The following is a 19,430-nucleotide window of genomic DNA, read 5'->3' as shown; positions in this document are numbered from 1 at the left end:
CAGAGCTAACTTTGGTCACAGGCACCTGCTCCTACCACAGTGGGTTCACAGACCAAGCCAGTGAAGACCAGTCATCTTAGACAGCTTGCAGGAGTTAAATCTCTGCTTTCTTTCTAGACTTCTTAGTGCACCAAACAGGTTTCTCTATCAGGAATGCTATTTGAGATCACAATGTTTTATCAGTACTTGCATTGTGCCAACAAAGTAGGTGTTTGAGTAGTGGCTGTGGAAGGATTTTTCATGTTTGCAGTCTTGTTCTCTCTCACAGGACAGAACATAAGCTGTTCAGCCCTTCTTAGTCAAAACTGGGTAAATCTTACAGGACTGGAAGTTTAATGTAAAGGCATGGCTTATTATGGGTCCTTTGGGCTAAGTGAAAGGAAAGAAATGAAACAGAAAAGAGAAAATATATTCCAGAGCAAGCATGAAAATAGAGGGTTAAATCAAACCTAGAATGGTCACCAATAATTTTCTTTACAAAGCAGCAAATACAATAAGAGCAGGATCATGAACTATTTATTAGATAACAATGATGCTCTCAGGATGAGCGCACTTGGGAGAAGTGTCCTTTTTCATCTGCACAAACCCCTTGTTGCTCTGAGGCAGACTCCCAGCCTTTTTTCCCCATTCCTTGTTACCATGTACTGTGCAGGAAAGCAATGTCATAGGCTCCACAGTTTTTCCACCTGTTTTGATTTGTAGACTTTATGGAGTTGCATGGAGAGAAGTATACCAGAATTAAACCTACTGACAGTAGGAGTGCCTTTGCTGGTCACTTTACACATTACTGTCATTCCACACACTCCCAGGACTCCATTAATCAGAGTCTGAAGAATACTGTTAACTTGTGTTTTGTGCAAAGAGTTCCCCTGAGTCACTTGTTGAAACTTGGGATGATCTCAGAGTTGTGTATTTCTCTAAGACACCTACAGAATTTGACCTGGCAGAATACTCTCTTGGTACATATTAGGGAAGCTGATTATTTTATTTAATTGGCATTTTAAATAGTATGTTTTATATTTTAGAAAGTAACTATATAAATATATACAAGGCTAGTTTCTAAAGGTTCTTTACAAGGTTTCTGTAAAGAAGCAGAGAATTCTGATCTATCCACGCCTTTCCATAATGTCACTTCCCAGCAAAGTATTCACCCTGCAAATAGAATGGAGCCTGCTGCTCCACATGGAGACATCCTCATAAATCTCAAGTCTAATGCCATAAATTATTTGAAAGTAGAAAAGCCATTTTCTCCTTTGTACCTAAGCCATGGTTAAAGCAGCAGCTACAACCATGGAATGTCATTAACAGGATTTTAATCTCATTCCTATTGGTTTGATTTACACTGTTGCAAATGAGATCAAAATCAGGTTCACTTCCCTTTACTCTACAGCAGTTCAGTTTCACTGATCTTTCTCTAAACTTCCAGGTGCATCAAACACTAACTCTGATCATATTTTCAATGCATCTCATGTGATAACATGGATTTTTTGAAGTTCAAGATTTTCATTTACTCAATAGCCTTCATATGAACTCACTGAAGGTCACACCAAGCAATATTAGTCATTGATCACTTTTTAATCTTTTCTCAGAGTATCTCTGAAACACTAATTGCTTGTTTTCATCTGTTTTGAGTTATTATGTTTTTAATTCTAAAATTACTTTAGAGCACTCTGAAATAATGTTGTCAGCAGATGCAGAGTACAAAGTACTGCTGTAATGTTTTCTAACATGGGAATAATATTACTATAATGACACTGGCTCCTTCTTTCTGAATTTAAGCCCAGAATTGGAGTTTGAACTGCTAACACTCAGCTGTGATCTTATCATTTATTATCACCTTGCTCGTTATGTCTGACTCAGTTTCTTGGTAAAGCACTAACTCTGATCAAGAACCCAATTGTCAAACAATGTCCTCTGTCAAATTCAAGTTCCAAAATTCCACCAGTGGGGGAAAAAGAGCATTCAAATGCACAGATATATTGCAAAAACTATTATGCATGGAAGACAACCTGAAAAATGCAGCAGAACTCATACTCCTGAGAAAACACAACTTTCTTTGTATACAAAATGAAGGTGTGGGAGCATGTTCTCTGGAAAGGAAAGCATAGATGACACTGCTCTTCTAGTAAAAGCACATTTAATAAAGCCCCTGTGTTTTCCACTGCCTATCTGCATAGCCCCTGGTTTTTTGATATTGCAGTGGTCATAGGCATTAGGCAGCTTCCATGGAAGGCCAACCTGCATTCAACTCCCTTCCTACTTCATCCCCACATCCCACTGCAGGCCCCTGCCAGGGCAGGTGGGACTCAAGGGCTCCAGAGATGAAAGCTGAAAGGTTCTGAGCTCTGCTGGACGCTGGTCTTGTCAGCTCCCCATAAAACAGGGACAGAGGAAGGGAGAGGACAAAGTACCACCTCCTCCAAGCCCAGGGCTGAGTAGCCTGGCAAGGGCTGCTCCAGCAGCATCTGCTGTGGGCAGGGAAGGTAAGGTCCCCTAAGGACAGCCCCAGGAATCTGTGTGACAGCCCAGGTCACATTTTAGGTATAATCACATGATTGCAGGTGTGCAAAAACATAACAAGGAACCATTAGCCAGAGACCAATTCCGTGCATGTGGAAACAACTTGATCTCTGTCCAAGCGCTACCTTTAAGCGATAGGAAGTAAGACCAAAGGCACTCTACATTCCTTTCACTCCTTCATAAATATATGTAAGGCCATAAGTGCATTAGTGGACTATCCCTACAGACTCCTCAGATTATTCTTCCCTCTGTTAGGGCATCTGGGAGGCAGGCCATAGGGAAACCTCCAGAGAAGACAATAATAATGTCTACAGAAAAGTTACACATTAAATTGCCATGCCAGCCCCTATAAAAATGGTGGTTTAGAGAAATTTGCCTTTGGGAAATAGCACATATGAATATGCCAGCGATCAGGATGCAGAGTTTTCCTAGCAAATCATGCTGTATTAACTGCTGCCTCACTGGCTGTCTTTCATTGAAAAAAGTGATTTTCTTTGGAAAAACCCACCAAACAACAAGTTTTAAATAACCAGATACTTTTCCCCAAGATAAAAAAAAATTGTATGGATACACATCCATCGCACAAGTGGCCATTAGAGTGACAAGACACAGACCCAGCCATGGCTGAACTGCTAAGCCTTTTGAAACTCAGTATCTACACCCATTTATTTACAGGACTGGCTTAAAGTACCAGTTTAGCATTGGCAGGCATCTCCAACTGTAAGATAATGAGAAAAACTAGGTTTTAAGGCAAGCCTGTAAGAGGAGATGTGATTCAGCTGACTGCATAGCAACAGATTCAGGTAAAGCATGCAGTCTAAGTGAAGAAATAATATAGTGTTCCCACAGACACACAAGAATTTATCAATACCAAGGCTCAAAATAAATTATGACATATACATGTGTTAAGCAGGTGAGGGAAAGTCCATGACAAGGAAAAAATAGGTAAGGCAAAGTCCAAGAGAAGGGGAAAACAGGACAATTTTGCATAGAATAGGACTAGAATAAGAAGCCAGGGACAGAAAAAGGAAAGTGCAGACCCAATTCACTAATCTTTCTGATCCTTCCAGCAAATGAAAAACTATACTTCTATGTCTCAGAAAGCATGCTAGGACATGGTTGGCATGGGTAGCATTTCAAGGCATGGATAAATGGGAGTAATGCCTCAGACAGTGTCATCAGGTACAAATGAGGGACACTGAGGAGGGATAATGGAATTTGCAGATTGCTGTCCTCAGGTCAGCACCACAACCCCAATTCAGCTAGTTAATGATTAGAAATTACTGCCTCCAGGTGGCTGTCTTATCTCATCTGTAGCCTGGGATACATGTATTGGTGGTTTCAGGGCAGTTCCAAGTGGATGGGCATATGCAAGAAATTAACCTCAGCAAGGTCCTGTGCCATCTCCATGATTTGCCATCCTCCCCATTAACACACTGTGACACCCCACACTGGGCCCTTTGCCCTTCCTGTCCAACAACATTTCTGCAGGTGAGGAAAATCTAGTTTCAGATTACAGAAGTAATAGAATTGCAAAGATACTGAAACTAGAGTGATCAGTAGTAAAATCCCTACACTAAATATGCTACCATTACTCTCAAGTAGTAAGACTGCTATGATTTCTAAATCTAAAGTTTAAAGAATTGGACACACTAGCACTCCTTGACTTCCATCTAGTAGCAAATTGTAATAACCAGATACAACAGAGTGGCATGTAAACAATCATTCATCATTTTTATCAAGTAATCATTTATCAGGTAACTTACCACAGTTATAGCATCATTCAGCAAAGACTCTCCAAACACCAGGATATAAAGCTGCTCATTGACGTGGATATTTTCAAAGACAGCCAGCACTGCCACAGGATCCACAGCTGAAATGAGGCTGCCAAAGAGCAAATTCTGCAGCAAAGTGATGTCAGTCAAACCAAATGCACTGATCTGGCAAATTCCATACAGGGAAATTCCAATGCCGATGGCATTCCAGAGCGTGCCCACCACAGCATACCAGAATATGGTACCAAAGTTCTCAAAGAACAGACGAGTTGGCATGAAATATCCAGCGTCAAGTACAATAGGTGGTAACAGATACAAGAAAAACACATCACTGTTCATTACAGGTGGGGACTTCTCCTCTGCTCCAAATATAATCCCACCAAGAAGCAATCCAACCAGGATAAGGAGACAGCTTTCAGGTACTATTGAGGGCAACTTGTGATAGAGATGAAAGCCTTCAAAGGAAATTCAAACACAAGAAAGGGAAATGGTTACTTGTACAGAATCCGTAAGATTATTCTGGATTCTGTCATTGTCATTTCTATACTAAACAAACAGCGACTGCAGGGCAATTTCATTTTAATTGCAAAGACTGAACTGGACATCCACAATGGGTCGAGGCAAATGTTTTGGTTAGCATAGTTAATTCAATTGAATTGGTGGACACTGATAGCTAGACATTCCACTTATCAGCTGTGTGCAAGGGTACTCTCTCTGAAACTGTGAGGGTTTTTTTAAAATGTGGAATCCTCCAGAAACACAATCCAAACACTTCTCTGGGGTAAATTACATCTAGATAGAGAAAAAAAAATAGCATACTAACCACTGCTTCCTCTCTGGACAGCTTCACAAAGGAGTTTAAAGAGTACTTTAATTTCATTTTTACTTTTAGAGTCTCAAAGCTAGTGAGGGGAACTAGCACATGTGACTTCCACCCAGTCACCCATGATCACTTCCCCCACAACCAGAATGAAGCATTTACAGATACAATTATTATTTTTAGTGGAGCCTTCCAAATTAATTTTACAAAAATCAACATATTTTCCATGAAGTGACAATAAGTTGTGGCCTGTATTATTATGTTTATTTTTCTGTATCATATGAATTGCAGTAGAGCCAGGATTCTCTCATAAAAATTTGTGCAAAGCACTGAAGAAATTAATTTCAAAAGGTTCTGAATGAGGATGTAGTGGTTGAATTTTACTTAGCCTTCTAAAACTCTCATGCAGTTTTGATTTAAAGATTCCAGTTACTTATAGAAGTTGGCTGTTGTAAGGATAATTCTGGTAAGGAATGGGAAAAGCTTTGAAGGAACTTACTCTGGCCAACCTAATGGAATGATCAACCTTATGCTCCAAGGTCACATTCCAGGTCCCAGCGATGCCAATCTTTTCCAGACTCCTCCTTATCTATATTTGGCCCCCATAATTATATAGAAATTGATCCACACCCACAAGATCCCACAATCCCTGCCTAGCTAAAAAGCATTTAAATTATTTTAAATGAGAGCTGCACGGAAACACTGGGTGTGGTAATAACGGGCGTCTATTTCAGTCAAACTATTTCAGTAAAAATCACACCTGTAGTCTAAACAGTTAAATTTCTGCAATCTTGGTATCGTTTACATCCAGTTTCCCAGTTTCAGGGTTATGTATCTTGTAACACCTATTTTGTTAACTCTCCTTTCACCATGGAATTTTTTTCCAGTTAAAAGAAAGCCTGAACTTATAATTGGGAAAAACACACGGTTAAGAAGGAGCATGAGGAAAGGTTTTTTTAATCCATGGACTTTTTACTTATATATTCTGGTACTATTAAAGCTATTTTTAAAAGCAAACAGGGCAAGCAAGCATTTTTTTTCCTTTTTGAATGAACACAAATGCTTTAAATAATTAGAAACACAGCCTATGTGACTCATTAGAAGGACTGCCAAACTCATTGCCATTCTTCAAAACCAGAATCACTAATGTCCTGTGTTGGCAGAACAGGTAACGATCTTGTAAAAATCAAGAATTTGCAGTTGGAGACTTGACTCTTCACCTTTCAATTATAAAATGTTTACATATAAACATTTTATAATTCATCTTACAGTGGCAGAAATACAATTCCAATACAATGGTCAGGAAGTTTCCCCTGAGAAGTAGGTTTTGCCAAAAGTTTTTTTAAACCCTTCAAAAGTAAATTTTAAATCATTTCCTCAATAAAAGTTCAACAGAAGGGAAATTTTGTAAATGCAGCTTTTGACAAAAACAAAAAAAAAAAAAAAACCAACCAGTTGTAATACAATGGCAGTGAAATGTCTACTGTGAATAAAAAAAAAATTAAAATCTTTTCTTTCCTTCTTTACAAATCACTCTGGAAAGTTCATGGTCTCTCAGCGATTTGGGATTCCACCTCATTCTTAAAGATAACGGCAAGCCTCCCACTAAGTTAAATATGCTTTTTAATAACATAAACAGCATCAAAACTCCTGGAAGACTTTCTGCTTACATGAAAAGTATTCAAGGGTGATTAGGGACAGGCTCTAGTTCCTGATTTGAAGGCAGAGAGCTAGGATTTAGTGTCCAGTGCATGTCAAGTCAGTAGGATATTCTCTGCCCCATGAGGGACATCTTCCCTGCTCTGATGGATTCACAGCCACAGGGACAGGGTCACCCTGGGAGCAGATCCCCTGCAGTACAGGAATACTGGGACTTTCATGCTGAATGCAAGACTCCAGCTCCTTTCTTCTCCTCTGACCCTGTCCTTGGGCTTCAGGTTATGCAGTGACTCAGCTTCAACAGCATGGAAGATGTTTATTGAGTAAGCACCCTGCATATATCATGGCAAAAATGACAGTAGGATACTTATCTAAAGTCAACTTCAGTATGTTTCAAGATAAAAGTCCTTAGAGTCTCAGTTTCCTTCTTTTTTGGGGGTGAATTCCAGTGCTTTCTGATGCTGGAAATGCCACTGAGATATGTACCTCTGAACAGCACAAACCTTATTTCAGGAGAGCAGGTTTGGAAGGGTATCAGCTCAAATACCAGAAGAAACACTTGTCATTATGCATTTGTGATTAAACATAGAAATAATGGGAATGTGGATCAGTTACACAATATTTTGTAGGTTTAGTAGCATAAAAATTAAGCAAAACTGGGGATCAGGTAGACTAGTCTCACTGCTTAGAGACTCCAGCATATTCAGGTGCAATGGTCCCACTCATGGAGTCCATCAATATGTGAATAAAACACCTCTGGTATCAACACACAAAACAAGAAATAAGTAGAGGTAGTCATAAAATAATTCCATTCAAGGCAATTTATTAGATTTCAAATTGTGCTCATGTCCTAGAGTGGAATAAAAAGCACCATGTTCCTAACATCCTTGTGAAAATGTACCTTGTCAAAACATTCAAGTTCTGCTTGACAACTTCAGGCTTCCCTTTCTTATGCTGCCTTTCTTGCTCCCTTCAAACCAAGCTTACAGTGACATGATCACAGTGGGATCAGACAAACCTTTCAGGCAAATTCCCTATAAAAATTAGCAAATTCTGGAACATTTCAGCTCTGGTGAAACTTCACTTCTGCAAAAACATACTTGTTAAAAGATTCATAACCAGGTGCTGCAGTTGAGTATTCTTTGGGATCTTTCACACACTGAGAAAGCTGCTGTTACACAGGACCCTATCTTCTGAGCTCCTCACAGCTGAAAAGACCTTAGGGATCTGTTCATAAAGGTTTGATACTCAGCAGTGCCAAGTGTAAGCATTCAGTGCCTATCCCCAGAAAGGAATTTGTGATGCCAGATTAAGCACCGAAGTTTCCTGGGCAGTGCAGGAGTCTCGAGGTGGATTTCGTGCCGCCTGGCATGGCAGGGGCAAGATGCCCGTGCTGCCCAGCAGGAAATGATGAGGACAGGAATGCATCAGAGAGCCTCCCCTCTCAGAGGGCCCCTCTTAGGGCCACGGGCAGTGAGATGGGCTGGGAAACCCATCTCCATCCTTTTGAATCGAGACACATGGCTCATTCCTAGTAACCAGTAGGACATGGCAGAGCATCATTTAGGTATCTTGGTGGTTCAAAACTGCCTATCTGGGTTACCTTCAATAGAAAAGAATGCATAAACCAGTGAAAATTTGATGTGGAATGTGTCTTAGGAGCGATGGGAGCCTGACCTGGGAAGGTTTACCTGATGCACTCACTGGATAAGGAAGCACAGACAGAGCTCCAGGAGCAAGAACTGGATGTTCCTAATTCCAGTCCTGGAGTCAGGGCGCCTGCAGAGAGGTGTGGTGAAGCTGAGCACTGCCACACCTAGGGCCACTCCTGGATCTGGCCCTCATTGCTCTGCGCACACACACTGACAACAGCATGCCCTAGATTAGCCACACTTGCTTTCACGTGGTGTAACTGAAAGGATTTTAAAATAATATGTGTTTTTCTTCACCTGTGCTGTTTGCTTGCTTACTTACCAGAATCAGACTGGAAAATTAAAGTAGTCAAGCAACTTTTTTTTTTTTTTTATGTAGCTTTTTAGATGCCTATGCAGTCATTACAGTCAGAATGTAGAGCTTTACAGAAATTATATATTAATGTGTCTGTATGTGTATTTACATGTTTGAAATGGCTTCCCTTTTAATAAAAACCTTTAATAAAACAGAAACTTTTTCAATAGTTTTAGCTTATACAAGAGTTTTCACTTTATCTAAACTCAGAAGCCAAAGCAATTTCCAGTACTCAACAGGCTAGATTCTCTACCAAACTCCCTATTTCCTGGTTATTAAAGTTTATAATATATTTGAGTGTGTCATATTTGAACTCTGTTCTGATTCTACCAACACTTAAATGCATACTTAAGACTAAGCATGCACCTTTAATGCTTAAGACACGTGCATCAGGATGCATGCCTGCTTAATGGCTGCAACACATTATTTCTGCAGGAAGTAATGGTAGCAGACCAGGTTACTTGAGTCAAGGATCAGGCCCCCAGCTACAATGTTAGAGATGGCAGGAGGGGAGTACAAATTTTTGTTTTTTTCAGAATCCTAATTACCTGATCACTAACCAAATTGTGACACAGTCTATTTACATGTCACAAGCAGAGAGGTTAAAAATTTTGATAAAAACTTTTATCAGAATGAAGATGATGGTGTTTTTAATGATAATCTGTGCTGCAAAGTCAGAGTTCTGAATGAAACTGTAGTGTGGGTAAACTTACTTATTTTGTTCCCAGAACTTTATTCCTTACATTATCTTCTAGGTAAGAAGATACAAAGTTCACAATTCATAGAAACTTACTGGATTTTAAATAGCTATCTAGCATACCATCACCTGACAGTCTTTACTCCTTTCTCTGTTTGGGACATAGAAGCTAACTAAAAACCATGACATATAAGCTGCACAGAACTCAGTGAAACTATGCAATGCAAATGTTTTCCACATGAGGGAAGAGGTGGCATTCCCTACTCTTACAGTACTGTCTTTTATATTTTTCTCGGGACATAAGTGAATAGTGGAAAAGCAGAGTAAGGAGAAGGCATACTCTACCCTCATAAATATTTGCTTTTCATCGATCCGTTTTTCTGCTTTGAGACTGCCATTATACCCAGCGTTATTTTAAGAAAAAGAAGACCGTGCTCAAATGACAGCAGAGGGATCAAGAGAAGTCAGTCATGCACCGGGTGAACTCCGGGATTTACGGTCCTCGCAGCCCGGAGTTTACCCGTCTCTTTTCTCCTCCGCACCTTTCCTAACTGAGAGGACCCCGACTTCTTCTAGCCAAATCCCACCCGGGCATCCCGCTCCGCGGAGGAGCATCGGCTCTCTCCGTCCGCCCGCGCCCCCCGCGCCGGGCACGGACCGCCCCAGCGCGGCTCTGCGCGCCGGCCCCGGCACCGGCGGCCCGGCCAGGTACCGGCACGGAGGGAGGGTCGCCCACGGCCCCGCTCACCGATCTTGGCGAGGGAGGCCAGCAGGATCCAGAGGGTGATCTCGAAGGGGATTTGCACGTGGGGGTAGTCCAGGGTGAAGACGTGGAGCCGCGTCTCTTCGAAAGCGGTGCCGCTGGGACTCGGAGGGGTGCCGGTGCCCATCGCCGCGGCGCCGGGCAGCTGCCCCTCCGAGGTGGCCCGCGCCTCCGCCGCGCCGGCCGCCAGCGCCGCCAGCACGGGCAGCAGCGCGGGCACCGGCAGCAGAGGCGCGGCGGGGCGCGGGGGGCCGCGGCCGCCCATGGCGTCCCCGCTGCGCTGCCCTACAGCCCCGCGCCGGCCGCCGCCACCATCCCCGCGCCGCGGGCACCTGCCGCCGCCGCGGCCCCGCCTCCTCCCGGTGACTGGGCGAGTCCCGGCCGGCGCCTCCAGCCGCCCGCGGCGCTCCGCTTCCCCCGGGCCGCCCCCGGGGCCGCCCCCGCGGGGCCAAGCCGCGGGGCGGCCCCGCCGCAGTCGCCCCCGCCGCCCCCGCCGCCCCCGGGTCCGGCCGGCCGGCCGCCGGCGGGGCAGCGCCCGGGCGGGACCCTGCCCCTGTGCCCCGGGTCCCAGCCGCCTCCAGGCGCTGCGGCGTGAGCACGGACCCCGGCACCAGCTCCTGCCCCCCGGCACCTGCGGGGATGAGCGGGGCTGCGCAGGTGTAGGCAGAGCCGGGGGGTGTTCCTCTAACTGCAGATTGCTCTAAGAGAGATATATGAGTCATAAAAATACATACATGTATAGTTACATAAACTAAAGTGTTAACACACTCTGTATGGATACGCCTGTGGATACATATAAAGTCTTTAAATATATGTATCTAAACGCAATTTAGGGACTTTATATGTGTGCATGTACATCTATTAACGCACGTGTAAACACATACATATGCATACATGTATATGCATATGACTGTTTCTATATATAAGTTGAAGTAATGTTTACACATGTATGTGTGTATAAGCATATGTATTTTGCCATTACCGAATGCAGAAAAGGTGCTTCTACCACATATATGAAAGATAGCATATTGTTCAGAATTACTAATTAAAACTCTGTTAATTTGGAGAGGTAAAAGAATGCACACTGTATACATATATGTAGGTTCATATATATCTATATCTATATCTGTATATGCATAATATAGAATATAGGTATATTATATTATATATAATTAGTATATTATATATTCAATATATAAAATAATATATAGTACATTGTGCATATGTTTCCACCTCTGAAACATGTGATAGACACAATCTGATTTCTGTTAATTAAGAGATACACATCCTTTTAATTCAGGCAGTTAAAATTACACACTATATAAGCATATATGATTGCTCATACGTATATTCTCATATACGTGTATATAAATATAGGACTGATAATATATGTATGTGTGTGTCAGTGTGTGTTGTAAATATTGAACATGTGACTGGCAAACTCCTGTTTCTAAAGGCACTATGATCTGATTCCATCAGGTACTGCTAAGCACCAGGTTTCTGTATTTCCTGAAAGAATGAATCTCACCCGTGATTTACTCATGACTTCACCACTTATGAGTAAGACATTATTCCAAAACTCAAACTCATAAAATCTTTAGAACACACCATTCTGCATGCGTCTATAGCAAAGCATGTCTTTCTTGGCTTCCAATAAAACTAAAGCAGGAAGTAGGAGTTATTTTTTCCACAAATTTATCAGCGGCTACTGTTTCTGTTGGGTGTTAAAGTTCAGAATCAATTAGCTGAATATCTGTAATTGTCACTTACCTTCAGAACCTGAAAAACGGGCACTGTGACTTTAATGACAAATTTTAAGACATGATATTAATAAGAAATTTTTCTTTTTTTATCTACAATTCAGTCAGGAAAACGTTTTAATATCAAACCAGTATATACATCATCTAACTCTCTAGCTTGATGCAATATCTTCATATCTTCTTTTATTTGTTTTATTAGATTCTCTAAGACAAAAACATAAACATTGCCAATTCTGAGCACATTTCCTTTATATGGAAAAAGAATATAAGAAGAAAATGACCTTTCATTTTTGAATCTCCTTGTCCCAGTCAGATCATCCATAAGAAGAGAAGTCTAACCCTCAGGTGAAGGTGATAGCACTATTTATTATAAATAATAAATTTAATTCTAAAATGACAAGATCTATAATGGTACTTGCATGTCTCATTTTATGACCCTTTCTACAGATGAAGAAAACCTTTCTGAAAAATAAGGTTATGAAAGCATTAATACCTGCTCTCCTAGGATCCCTTCTAGTTATCGACCTGCAGGATGCTGCACTGAACTGCGACTTTTCTTCAATGCTGTCAAGTATTGACAAGAGCAAGCTGTCCCATTGAACCTTTTCTCTAATATCACCTTATAATTCTGATCTACGCTGGAATTCATAGCCCATCCAATAACACAGCCAAAATACACTCTAGAGCAGGGAACTGAGCTGCTGTGCAACAGCTCTGCAGGTGCACCAGCCACCAGACCAATGTTTGGACATTTGTGAACGTCCTGAAGAATTTCTCTTTGCCATAAGAGGGAACGGAAGACTATGAGTGGAAAAAGACTGAGTCATACAAAAGTGGAGGAAGGTCCCTTCTCATGGAAAATGTTCGTCATTGCTGCCCTGTTCATTACAGGCAGTGAGGGATGACAGAACTCGGCTGCTGCATGCTGGCAGAGACACAGAGATGCCTCAGCACCCAGGTCATGTGCTTTTAGTCACAAAGTTTCATTCACACGCAGGAAAATGGACTGTTCCTTGAGGCACCATCCAGATATTTGCCATTATTTGTCCTCTTGCTCTCCTCAACTACAAAAACAAAAGGGCACAGACAGCAGAAATCCTTCTAGCTCTGGCACTGCTGTGGGTCTGGTTAATAGGCTAACTTTCTTTTTATATTAAGAAAGTGAGAAGTTGGTAAATGGGAATAAAAAAAATAAAAAAAAAGAGGGAAAGATGCCATTAGCCTAGATGTCTCTTGAGCCTGGAGACTTACATGCCAGTAATAAAAAGGGAAATTAGGCATTGACACAGACCCCAAAACACTGAGACAATAAAGAAAATGGGAGTTGAGATTAATTATGAGAGATGATAGTCTATTATTAAACCAAACTAATATATTTTATGGATGGATTGTATAAATGAGACTATGCACCATTTGAGCAGGAGTTGCCCTTACAGAATAGAGTGATGCAGCAGGGGAGTGGACCCTGTTTGACTTTGGACCTAGATGAAATGGTTGCAGTGAAACTCAGCATGGTATGAGGTACTGAGGCGCTATTGAAGACTCTGTCAATATTTTGACACGTGCCACTTTTCATTGCCACAAGCCCTGGTCCCACAGATGCTGAGGGTTTCGCCATGGGTGGTAGGTCTTTGAATCCAGGCAGAGCTTTGCCTTAGACAGCAGAATGGGGTATGATATTCCTATTAGCTCTGCCTCACCTAGGTAGGCTGTATGAGACAGCAGCAGCAGCTTCACTTCCCTCCACTGCCCTTCGCACTGTGCCTAGCCCTGCAGGTGTCTGTGCAAGAAGCAGCTTCTCCTGAAGCCGTGACTGGGGACATCTCCATACAGAGAAAAATATCCCTGAGCTTCAATGCTGCCCAAGAAGGGAAGGGAGGGGTCTCAGGGAGAGCTATAGGGGAGACGTGAAGGTGTGTTCCTGGCGCCGCAGTGTCTCGTCATGGCTCTGCACCTGACAGCTCAATGCATCTGCTTCCACTTCAGAACAATTTTCTGTCAGGTCGCTCCGCACCATTTCAGTGATAGCACAAACAGAGAGCACGTACGCCGCACTTGCCTGATTCCAGCTGATCCATAGAGGACCTTCCCGCAGAGCCCCCAGCGCTGCCTCCCTGCCCGCGCTGCGCCGTGCCATCTGCGCCCGGCGCGCTTTCATCTCCTTAATTCTGCTCGCAGGCACTGTCTGCTCTACCAGATACAGTGCTAACAGCATTTCACGTGACAAAGTGCATGCTATTTCATACATCAAGATGCTAACTCACATGATTCAGTTTGTTTACCTTTTAATCCTTTTATTGATTATTACTGGAAATTGCTACCAGAACAAGGGACTGCCCCGGGTACCCACAGAGTGCTGTTTGGGAAAGGGAAGCATTGGCAAATACGCTGCACAAGTCTGCAGCAGCTTGAGTGGTCCATACAGGTGTTAGGACAGTTTTGTTTTACTTTTGTTGGAGTAGGCGCCGGGACTTTCTCATTGTAAGCATGGCTTTGAGTTACAGGTTTGTATGTCGTCTGTGTTTATTAATCCAACTTTATCTTTTTAGTAGGAAAGACCAGTCTATTGCTATTATAAAATTTTTTTTCACAATGAAAAGCAAAATAAATAATTTGAAAAAAGAGAATTTTGACTGAATCATAAATTTAGCTCCATATTTTAGGGATTCCCTAAAAATTATGAAGTGATATTTTTATACTTGATGTTCTGACCTGTCTCGGTCATCAGAGAAGCATTCTGGAATGTTAATGTGACTATTTCAGTAGCTGGATCCCCTACAAGAAATGTTTTAGGTCTTTTCTTGTAATTACAATCAAAAATTAAAATGGTTGGAGAGGAAATCATAAATATAATAACAAATATTTGTGCATAATTTTCATTGCTGTTCTAGTCTGACAGAAAATTTCAGCAGATAAAAATGTTTTTAAAAGTTATATTCTATTGCTAATGTTTTATTTTGATGAAAATTAGCCCTGTGCAGAGAATTTTACTCTTGCATACTTCTTGAACTTTCCCTGACACAGTCCATATAGCAGTACTGTAAAATCTGTGCTCCTTGTTCAGAAGAAAAGTACAAATTTCACCATTCTTCCTGGTAAGTTCTCCAAAACAGCCAAAGACTTTTTCCAGTTTTCCCTAAAAGTATTTTTCCTAGTGCACAGGAGACAAGCACAGACTACCTTTCTGAAATACAGTAGTGTGTTACTAAAATAAATTTATAAAAAAGTCTAGTATTTCCATTAGAAAAAGAAAGGAAGTTTCTGGGCTTTATCAGGCAGAGAGATGGCTCATCTTGACATCTGCAGCTGTATGGGAATCACAATTACAGAAGGAAAGCCTGTGCCTCTAGTGCATGCAACCTTGGTGCTCCTGGAGTTAAGTGAAAATACACATCAAAGAAGGGACCTAGATTTTTCTTTTTACTTGTTTAGAAGCAGCCTCATTGAAGATTTAAGGATTATAAACATGCTTGACTAAGAGTGGTTTTCTCTAGGAGTGGGGGGTGGTCACTCAGCCACATGCATTATGTTAACAATCATTCCTCAAAACCTATTCCATTAGGGGTTAGACTCTTTTATAAAGGCTGTGTCATCAGGGCCTTGGCTGAATAACTCTGTCCCTAAATCCATTAATTAATGAATTAATATCTCAAATATCAAATGTTTTATTATCTGAAATCAACAGTCCATTGAGGATGTGTTTTTCCACAAACCTTTCCGGGACTGCTTAGCAACCATCCCCATAAAACAGGTCCACCAGAGGCATTATACCTTGCTCGTGTGGGCACTTTAATGGCAGCAATTTAGCTCTGCAGGCCTGAACTTTGGTTATCCATTTTAAGGCCCTTGCTCTGTTAGCCGTTGTGTCTGCACAACTCGTTTGATTTAATTGGAAAGAGTGGAGAAGGGGGACAGGTACCATCAGCCATCTAATATTCCAGGGCTCCAGGAATGGTAGAAGCAGCAGATTGCCTGGCTATAGATGCAGAACATGAGGGATGGAGCATAGCTACTTTTTTTTAACCTTCAAAAGCAGTCCCATAAATGAAGTGCTGAATTCAGAGTGATGAGCTCTGCTTTTCTGGTGTTTCCTTGGGCCACACTCAGCAGCAGCCACAGCACCAGTCACAGTTATTCCAGCGTGAAGCCCTGAGGGAGCAACATGTTGCTGCTTCTGTGGATTACAGGCAACCACCTCCCAAAAGCCAGGACTAATCTGGGTATCAGAGTAATTGCACCCATGTGAACACTCTCCTAAAGACTTTTCCTAAAGCTTTCCCCAGCCAGCAGGTGTGTACACAGCACTCTGCTCACCATGAGTAAGCACTTCCAGCAGATCCAGCCAAAAGGCTCTGAAGAGCCTTTTGTGCCTCACACCAAATAACAGAGAGGTTTTAGCAGCACTGCAGGGCATCAGAATTAAATATCATCCCAAAGAACAAAAAAGGGACCTGTCATAAACTACTGCAGGAGGGCTAAGTGATGTCTCTAGCTCCAGAGGGACATATATAACCCAGGAAGACTAATAACCCATGAATTTAATCTCTGCTATTGCTTCAAAGTGAAGTGCCCTTCTGTTCATAAGACAGGCAAAATCAAGAAGAGTCGCCTCGAGAGTGATTGTACTGTTTTTCCTTTTATTACTTCTGTTTCAGGCGATCTGGATATCACTGAAAAATTACACTGTTGGGCACATTTGCTGAAAGTCTAGAATTCAACATGACAGGCTGGTCTCCTTCTCTTAAGTCTTAGAACAATCTAATTGCTTAATAGCTAAGCAACATGTTTAATGTTTAAACAGTAAATCCCCTCTTTAGCTCACTCTGCACCAGGACACTTAGTCATTGAATGATTTCTGAGGCTGTGTCCCCATGCTGGCTGTCAAAAGTAGCCACTGTTCTCAAGCTCAGCACCTGTCACTGCCATGAATACAGAAATACTAATTTAAATGTTTAACTTCGGGGGCAAAAAAAGTTAATGACTAAAAGAACACTTCCAGTGTTCTTAAAATGCCATCAACAACAATGAGAATTTTCCTTTGAAAGCAGAGTTTGATAGATTATGGCAGATATAATAAACATATTTCCTAACTCTTTCCCACGAGTTCAAGTTGGAGGGCTGAAACTGGAGGGTGAAGTGATTCCTTTAGTGCTGTAGCCCATATTTACAACTCTGACAACCTTTGAAGCATGGAGGTGTAGCCTCTGTTTGCAAAGGGCAAGGTAAAGACTGACCCAAAGCCACATTTCTGACTCACTCTTTGCCACTAGATTAATGGCACAAGTGTGTTGGCCAAGTGTGGCTTTCAAAAAATGCTGAGGAGTCGTGGATTTCTTCCCTGAAAAAGTTTCATTTACAAATAAATGCTACAATGTTTCCCAAGCAGCTCTGAAGCATGCAAAAAATGTGTCCAGGCTGTGCTCAGTCTTGTTGGAAATCAACTACCACCTTTTTCTCAGCACACAGCCTAGCCTCTGCTTCCCTTTCAGCAGCAATGAGCTGGCTTGAAAAGGTATCGTAGGTCACATTTGGGCCCTTGATAAAGACGTCTCTAAGAAGACTCAGATCTTAAGCAGGAGTCTAGAAATGTCTTCTGGGATGCCTACAGAATCCCACCCTGTAACAATGATGAAGGTCAGTTGACAAGAGTAGCTGGAACAGCAATAAAATGGTGTAGGGAGCTGTTCATCTCATGGCCCCTTTCTCATCTGTACCTTGTTTCTGACATGCTCTTGTTTCTCCTCCTTATCCCAAAAACCCACCTGTGATATACAAATAAACGCACCCAGCGCTTCCTCTGGTCATCACTAGCTACAAGGAGCCATCCTTTAGCAAAAGCATAAAAAACTGCCTTAGATTCTCTACAAACCTCAAAGCTGACTCTCTTGAGTGATGCTGTGTGTATCCCACTGAAGCCAGGGAAGTGTTCCTGACCGCTGAAGTAGCCCTAATACAAAGAAGGTGTTTTGAATTTTGAATTGCACTGAAAGGTAGTTTGTGAATTGCTGCACTGGGCTGCCAATGAATTAAGTGTATGTACACTAATACTGTGTATGCAGGACTTAAAAAGCAAGCATTTGTTATCTTGAAAAAAATTACCTAGTTATTTTTATAGGCTGTATATAACTTTTGTGTTAGGATTCAGAAGGCTGCATTTCAAGAGTTGATTAATTCTTCTTTCCACTGGCTTGTGTTTTGTTTATCTCTACTCAGTTTTCCATTACTTATTTCTCTTTATGCAGCCTACCCCATGAAGTCATTTAGCCGTCTCTTATGTTGCCATATTTTCACCGCAGAAGGTTCCTAAACCCTTGCAGAATCTGTAAGTGCTTATCTCAACTGCTTGGCTCTATGACCAATAGGCAGCTGGTGTGAACACAGGTTTTCCACTTGACTTGGTGGAGTTTGTCTTTAAGTTTTATACAGAATGTTATGTGTGGTTTGTTTTCAAGAAAAATTAGTCCAGTTCATTGTTCCTATGATTCATGTAAAAAAAATAAATCTTTTTCACCTCTTCACATAATCCTGTCCTTGGGAAAGTTAGCACAAAACAATCAGGTAAGAAATTAAAGAAAATCATTCATTCATTTAAGAAGACATGTCATGGGAAAATCCATCCTTCCCACTGCTTTGTGAAGAGGAGGTGTGTTTGGTAGGATAGCCAGCGAGTCTGGGAGAGTTAGAAGAAAGCCTCTGATATGAAGACGCCCTAAATTTAGAGTCAAAAGGACTTTAGCTGGTAAATTCTGCCTCTGCACTCAAGAGACAAAGGTACAACGTTCAGCTGCACAAGAAACCCTCCCCAGCTTGCAGCCTGCATTTTAGCACTTGTGAAGTGGAATAGCATCAGCCTGTGGGGTTAAGAGAGCAAAGCTGCAGTGCTTAGAGCACGCACCAGCCAGGAAGCAAAATCTTTCTTTCCTAGAAAGAGCCTTCTCATTATTTCAAAGATGGTATTATTGGACCCTATGACTCATTTAACATTCCAAAAGAGTATCAAGAAATAGGTACAACATTTTCATTATCAGAGTTTTCCAAGTGAAAAAAAAAAAGAAAAGTAAAAGCAAAAATTATTTATTATCTATTTAATATTATTTATTTATTTATTATTCCAAAACGTCTCAAAGAATTTATATGGCATTTTAAACTGGGAAGATGCATAAAGGAGCTTTCAGGAATGGAAAATATGGACACTTCTTTGGAAAGCTTTGAAAAGAGTGGAAATTTTTGTTAATAAACTAAGGATTGCTCACTGGTATAGAAACAAATTGGATACATTGGCATAATGAGGAAGATGTCAGATTTTCTTTGTCTCAGTGAAATTATTTCAGTTTACCTTCTCAGCATTTGAAAAACTTTTTAAAAGCAAGATATACATAACATACCACTGAAAAGATCTGATGAACATTTTCAGTATTGACAATCCTTT

General features: G+C 41.5%; 1 protein-coding gene across 1 annotated transcript in view; it reads right to left on the bottom strand.

Moving 5' to 3' along the window:
* SLC9A2 (solute carrier family 9 member A2) overlaps nt 1–10,506 on the bottom strand; it is a 33,920-nt gene extending 23,414 nt beyond the window's left edge. The window contains exons 1-2 of the mRNA XM_059839562.1: nt 10,227–10,506; nt 4,287–4,750 (exon numbers count right to left, since the gene is read on the bottom strand). Of these exons, the coding sequence (XP_059695545.1) occupies nt 4,287–4,750; nt 10,227–10,506 (744 nt within the window). The remainder of the gene's footprint in view (nt 1–4,286; nt 4,751–10,226) is intronic.
* Nucleotides 10,507–19,430: the final 8,924 nt, after the last annotated feature.

This window comes from Haemorhous mexicanus, chromosome 2 (assembly GCF_027477595.1).
Source record: "Haemorhous mexicanus isolate bHaeMex1 chromosome 2, bHaeMex1.pri, whole genome shotgun sequence".
Taxonomy (NCBI): Eukaryota; Metazoa; Chordata; class Aves; order Passeriformes; family Fringillidae; genus Haemorhous; species Haemorhous mexicanus.
Note: the sequence above shows the minus strand (reverse complement) of the source record. Positions and strands in the feature narration are given on the sequence as shown.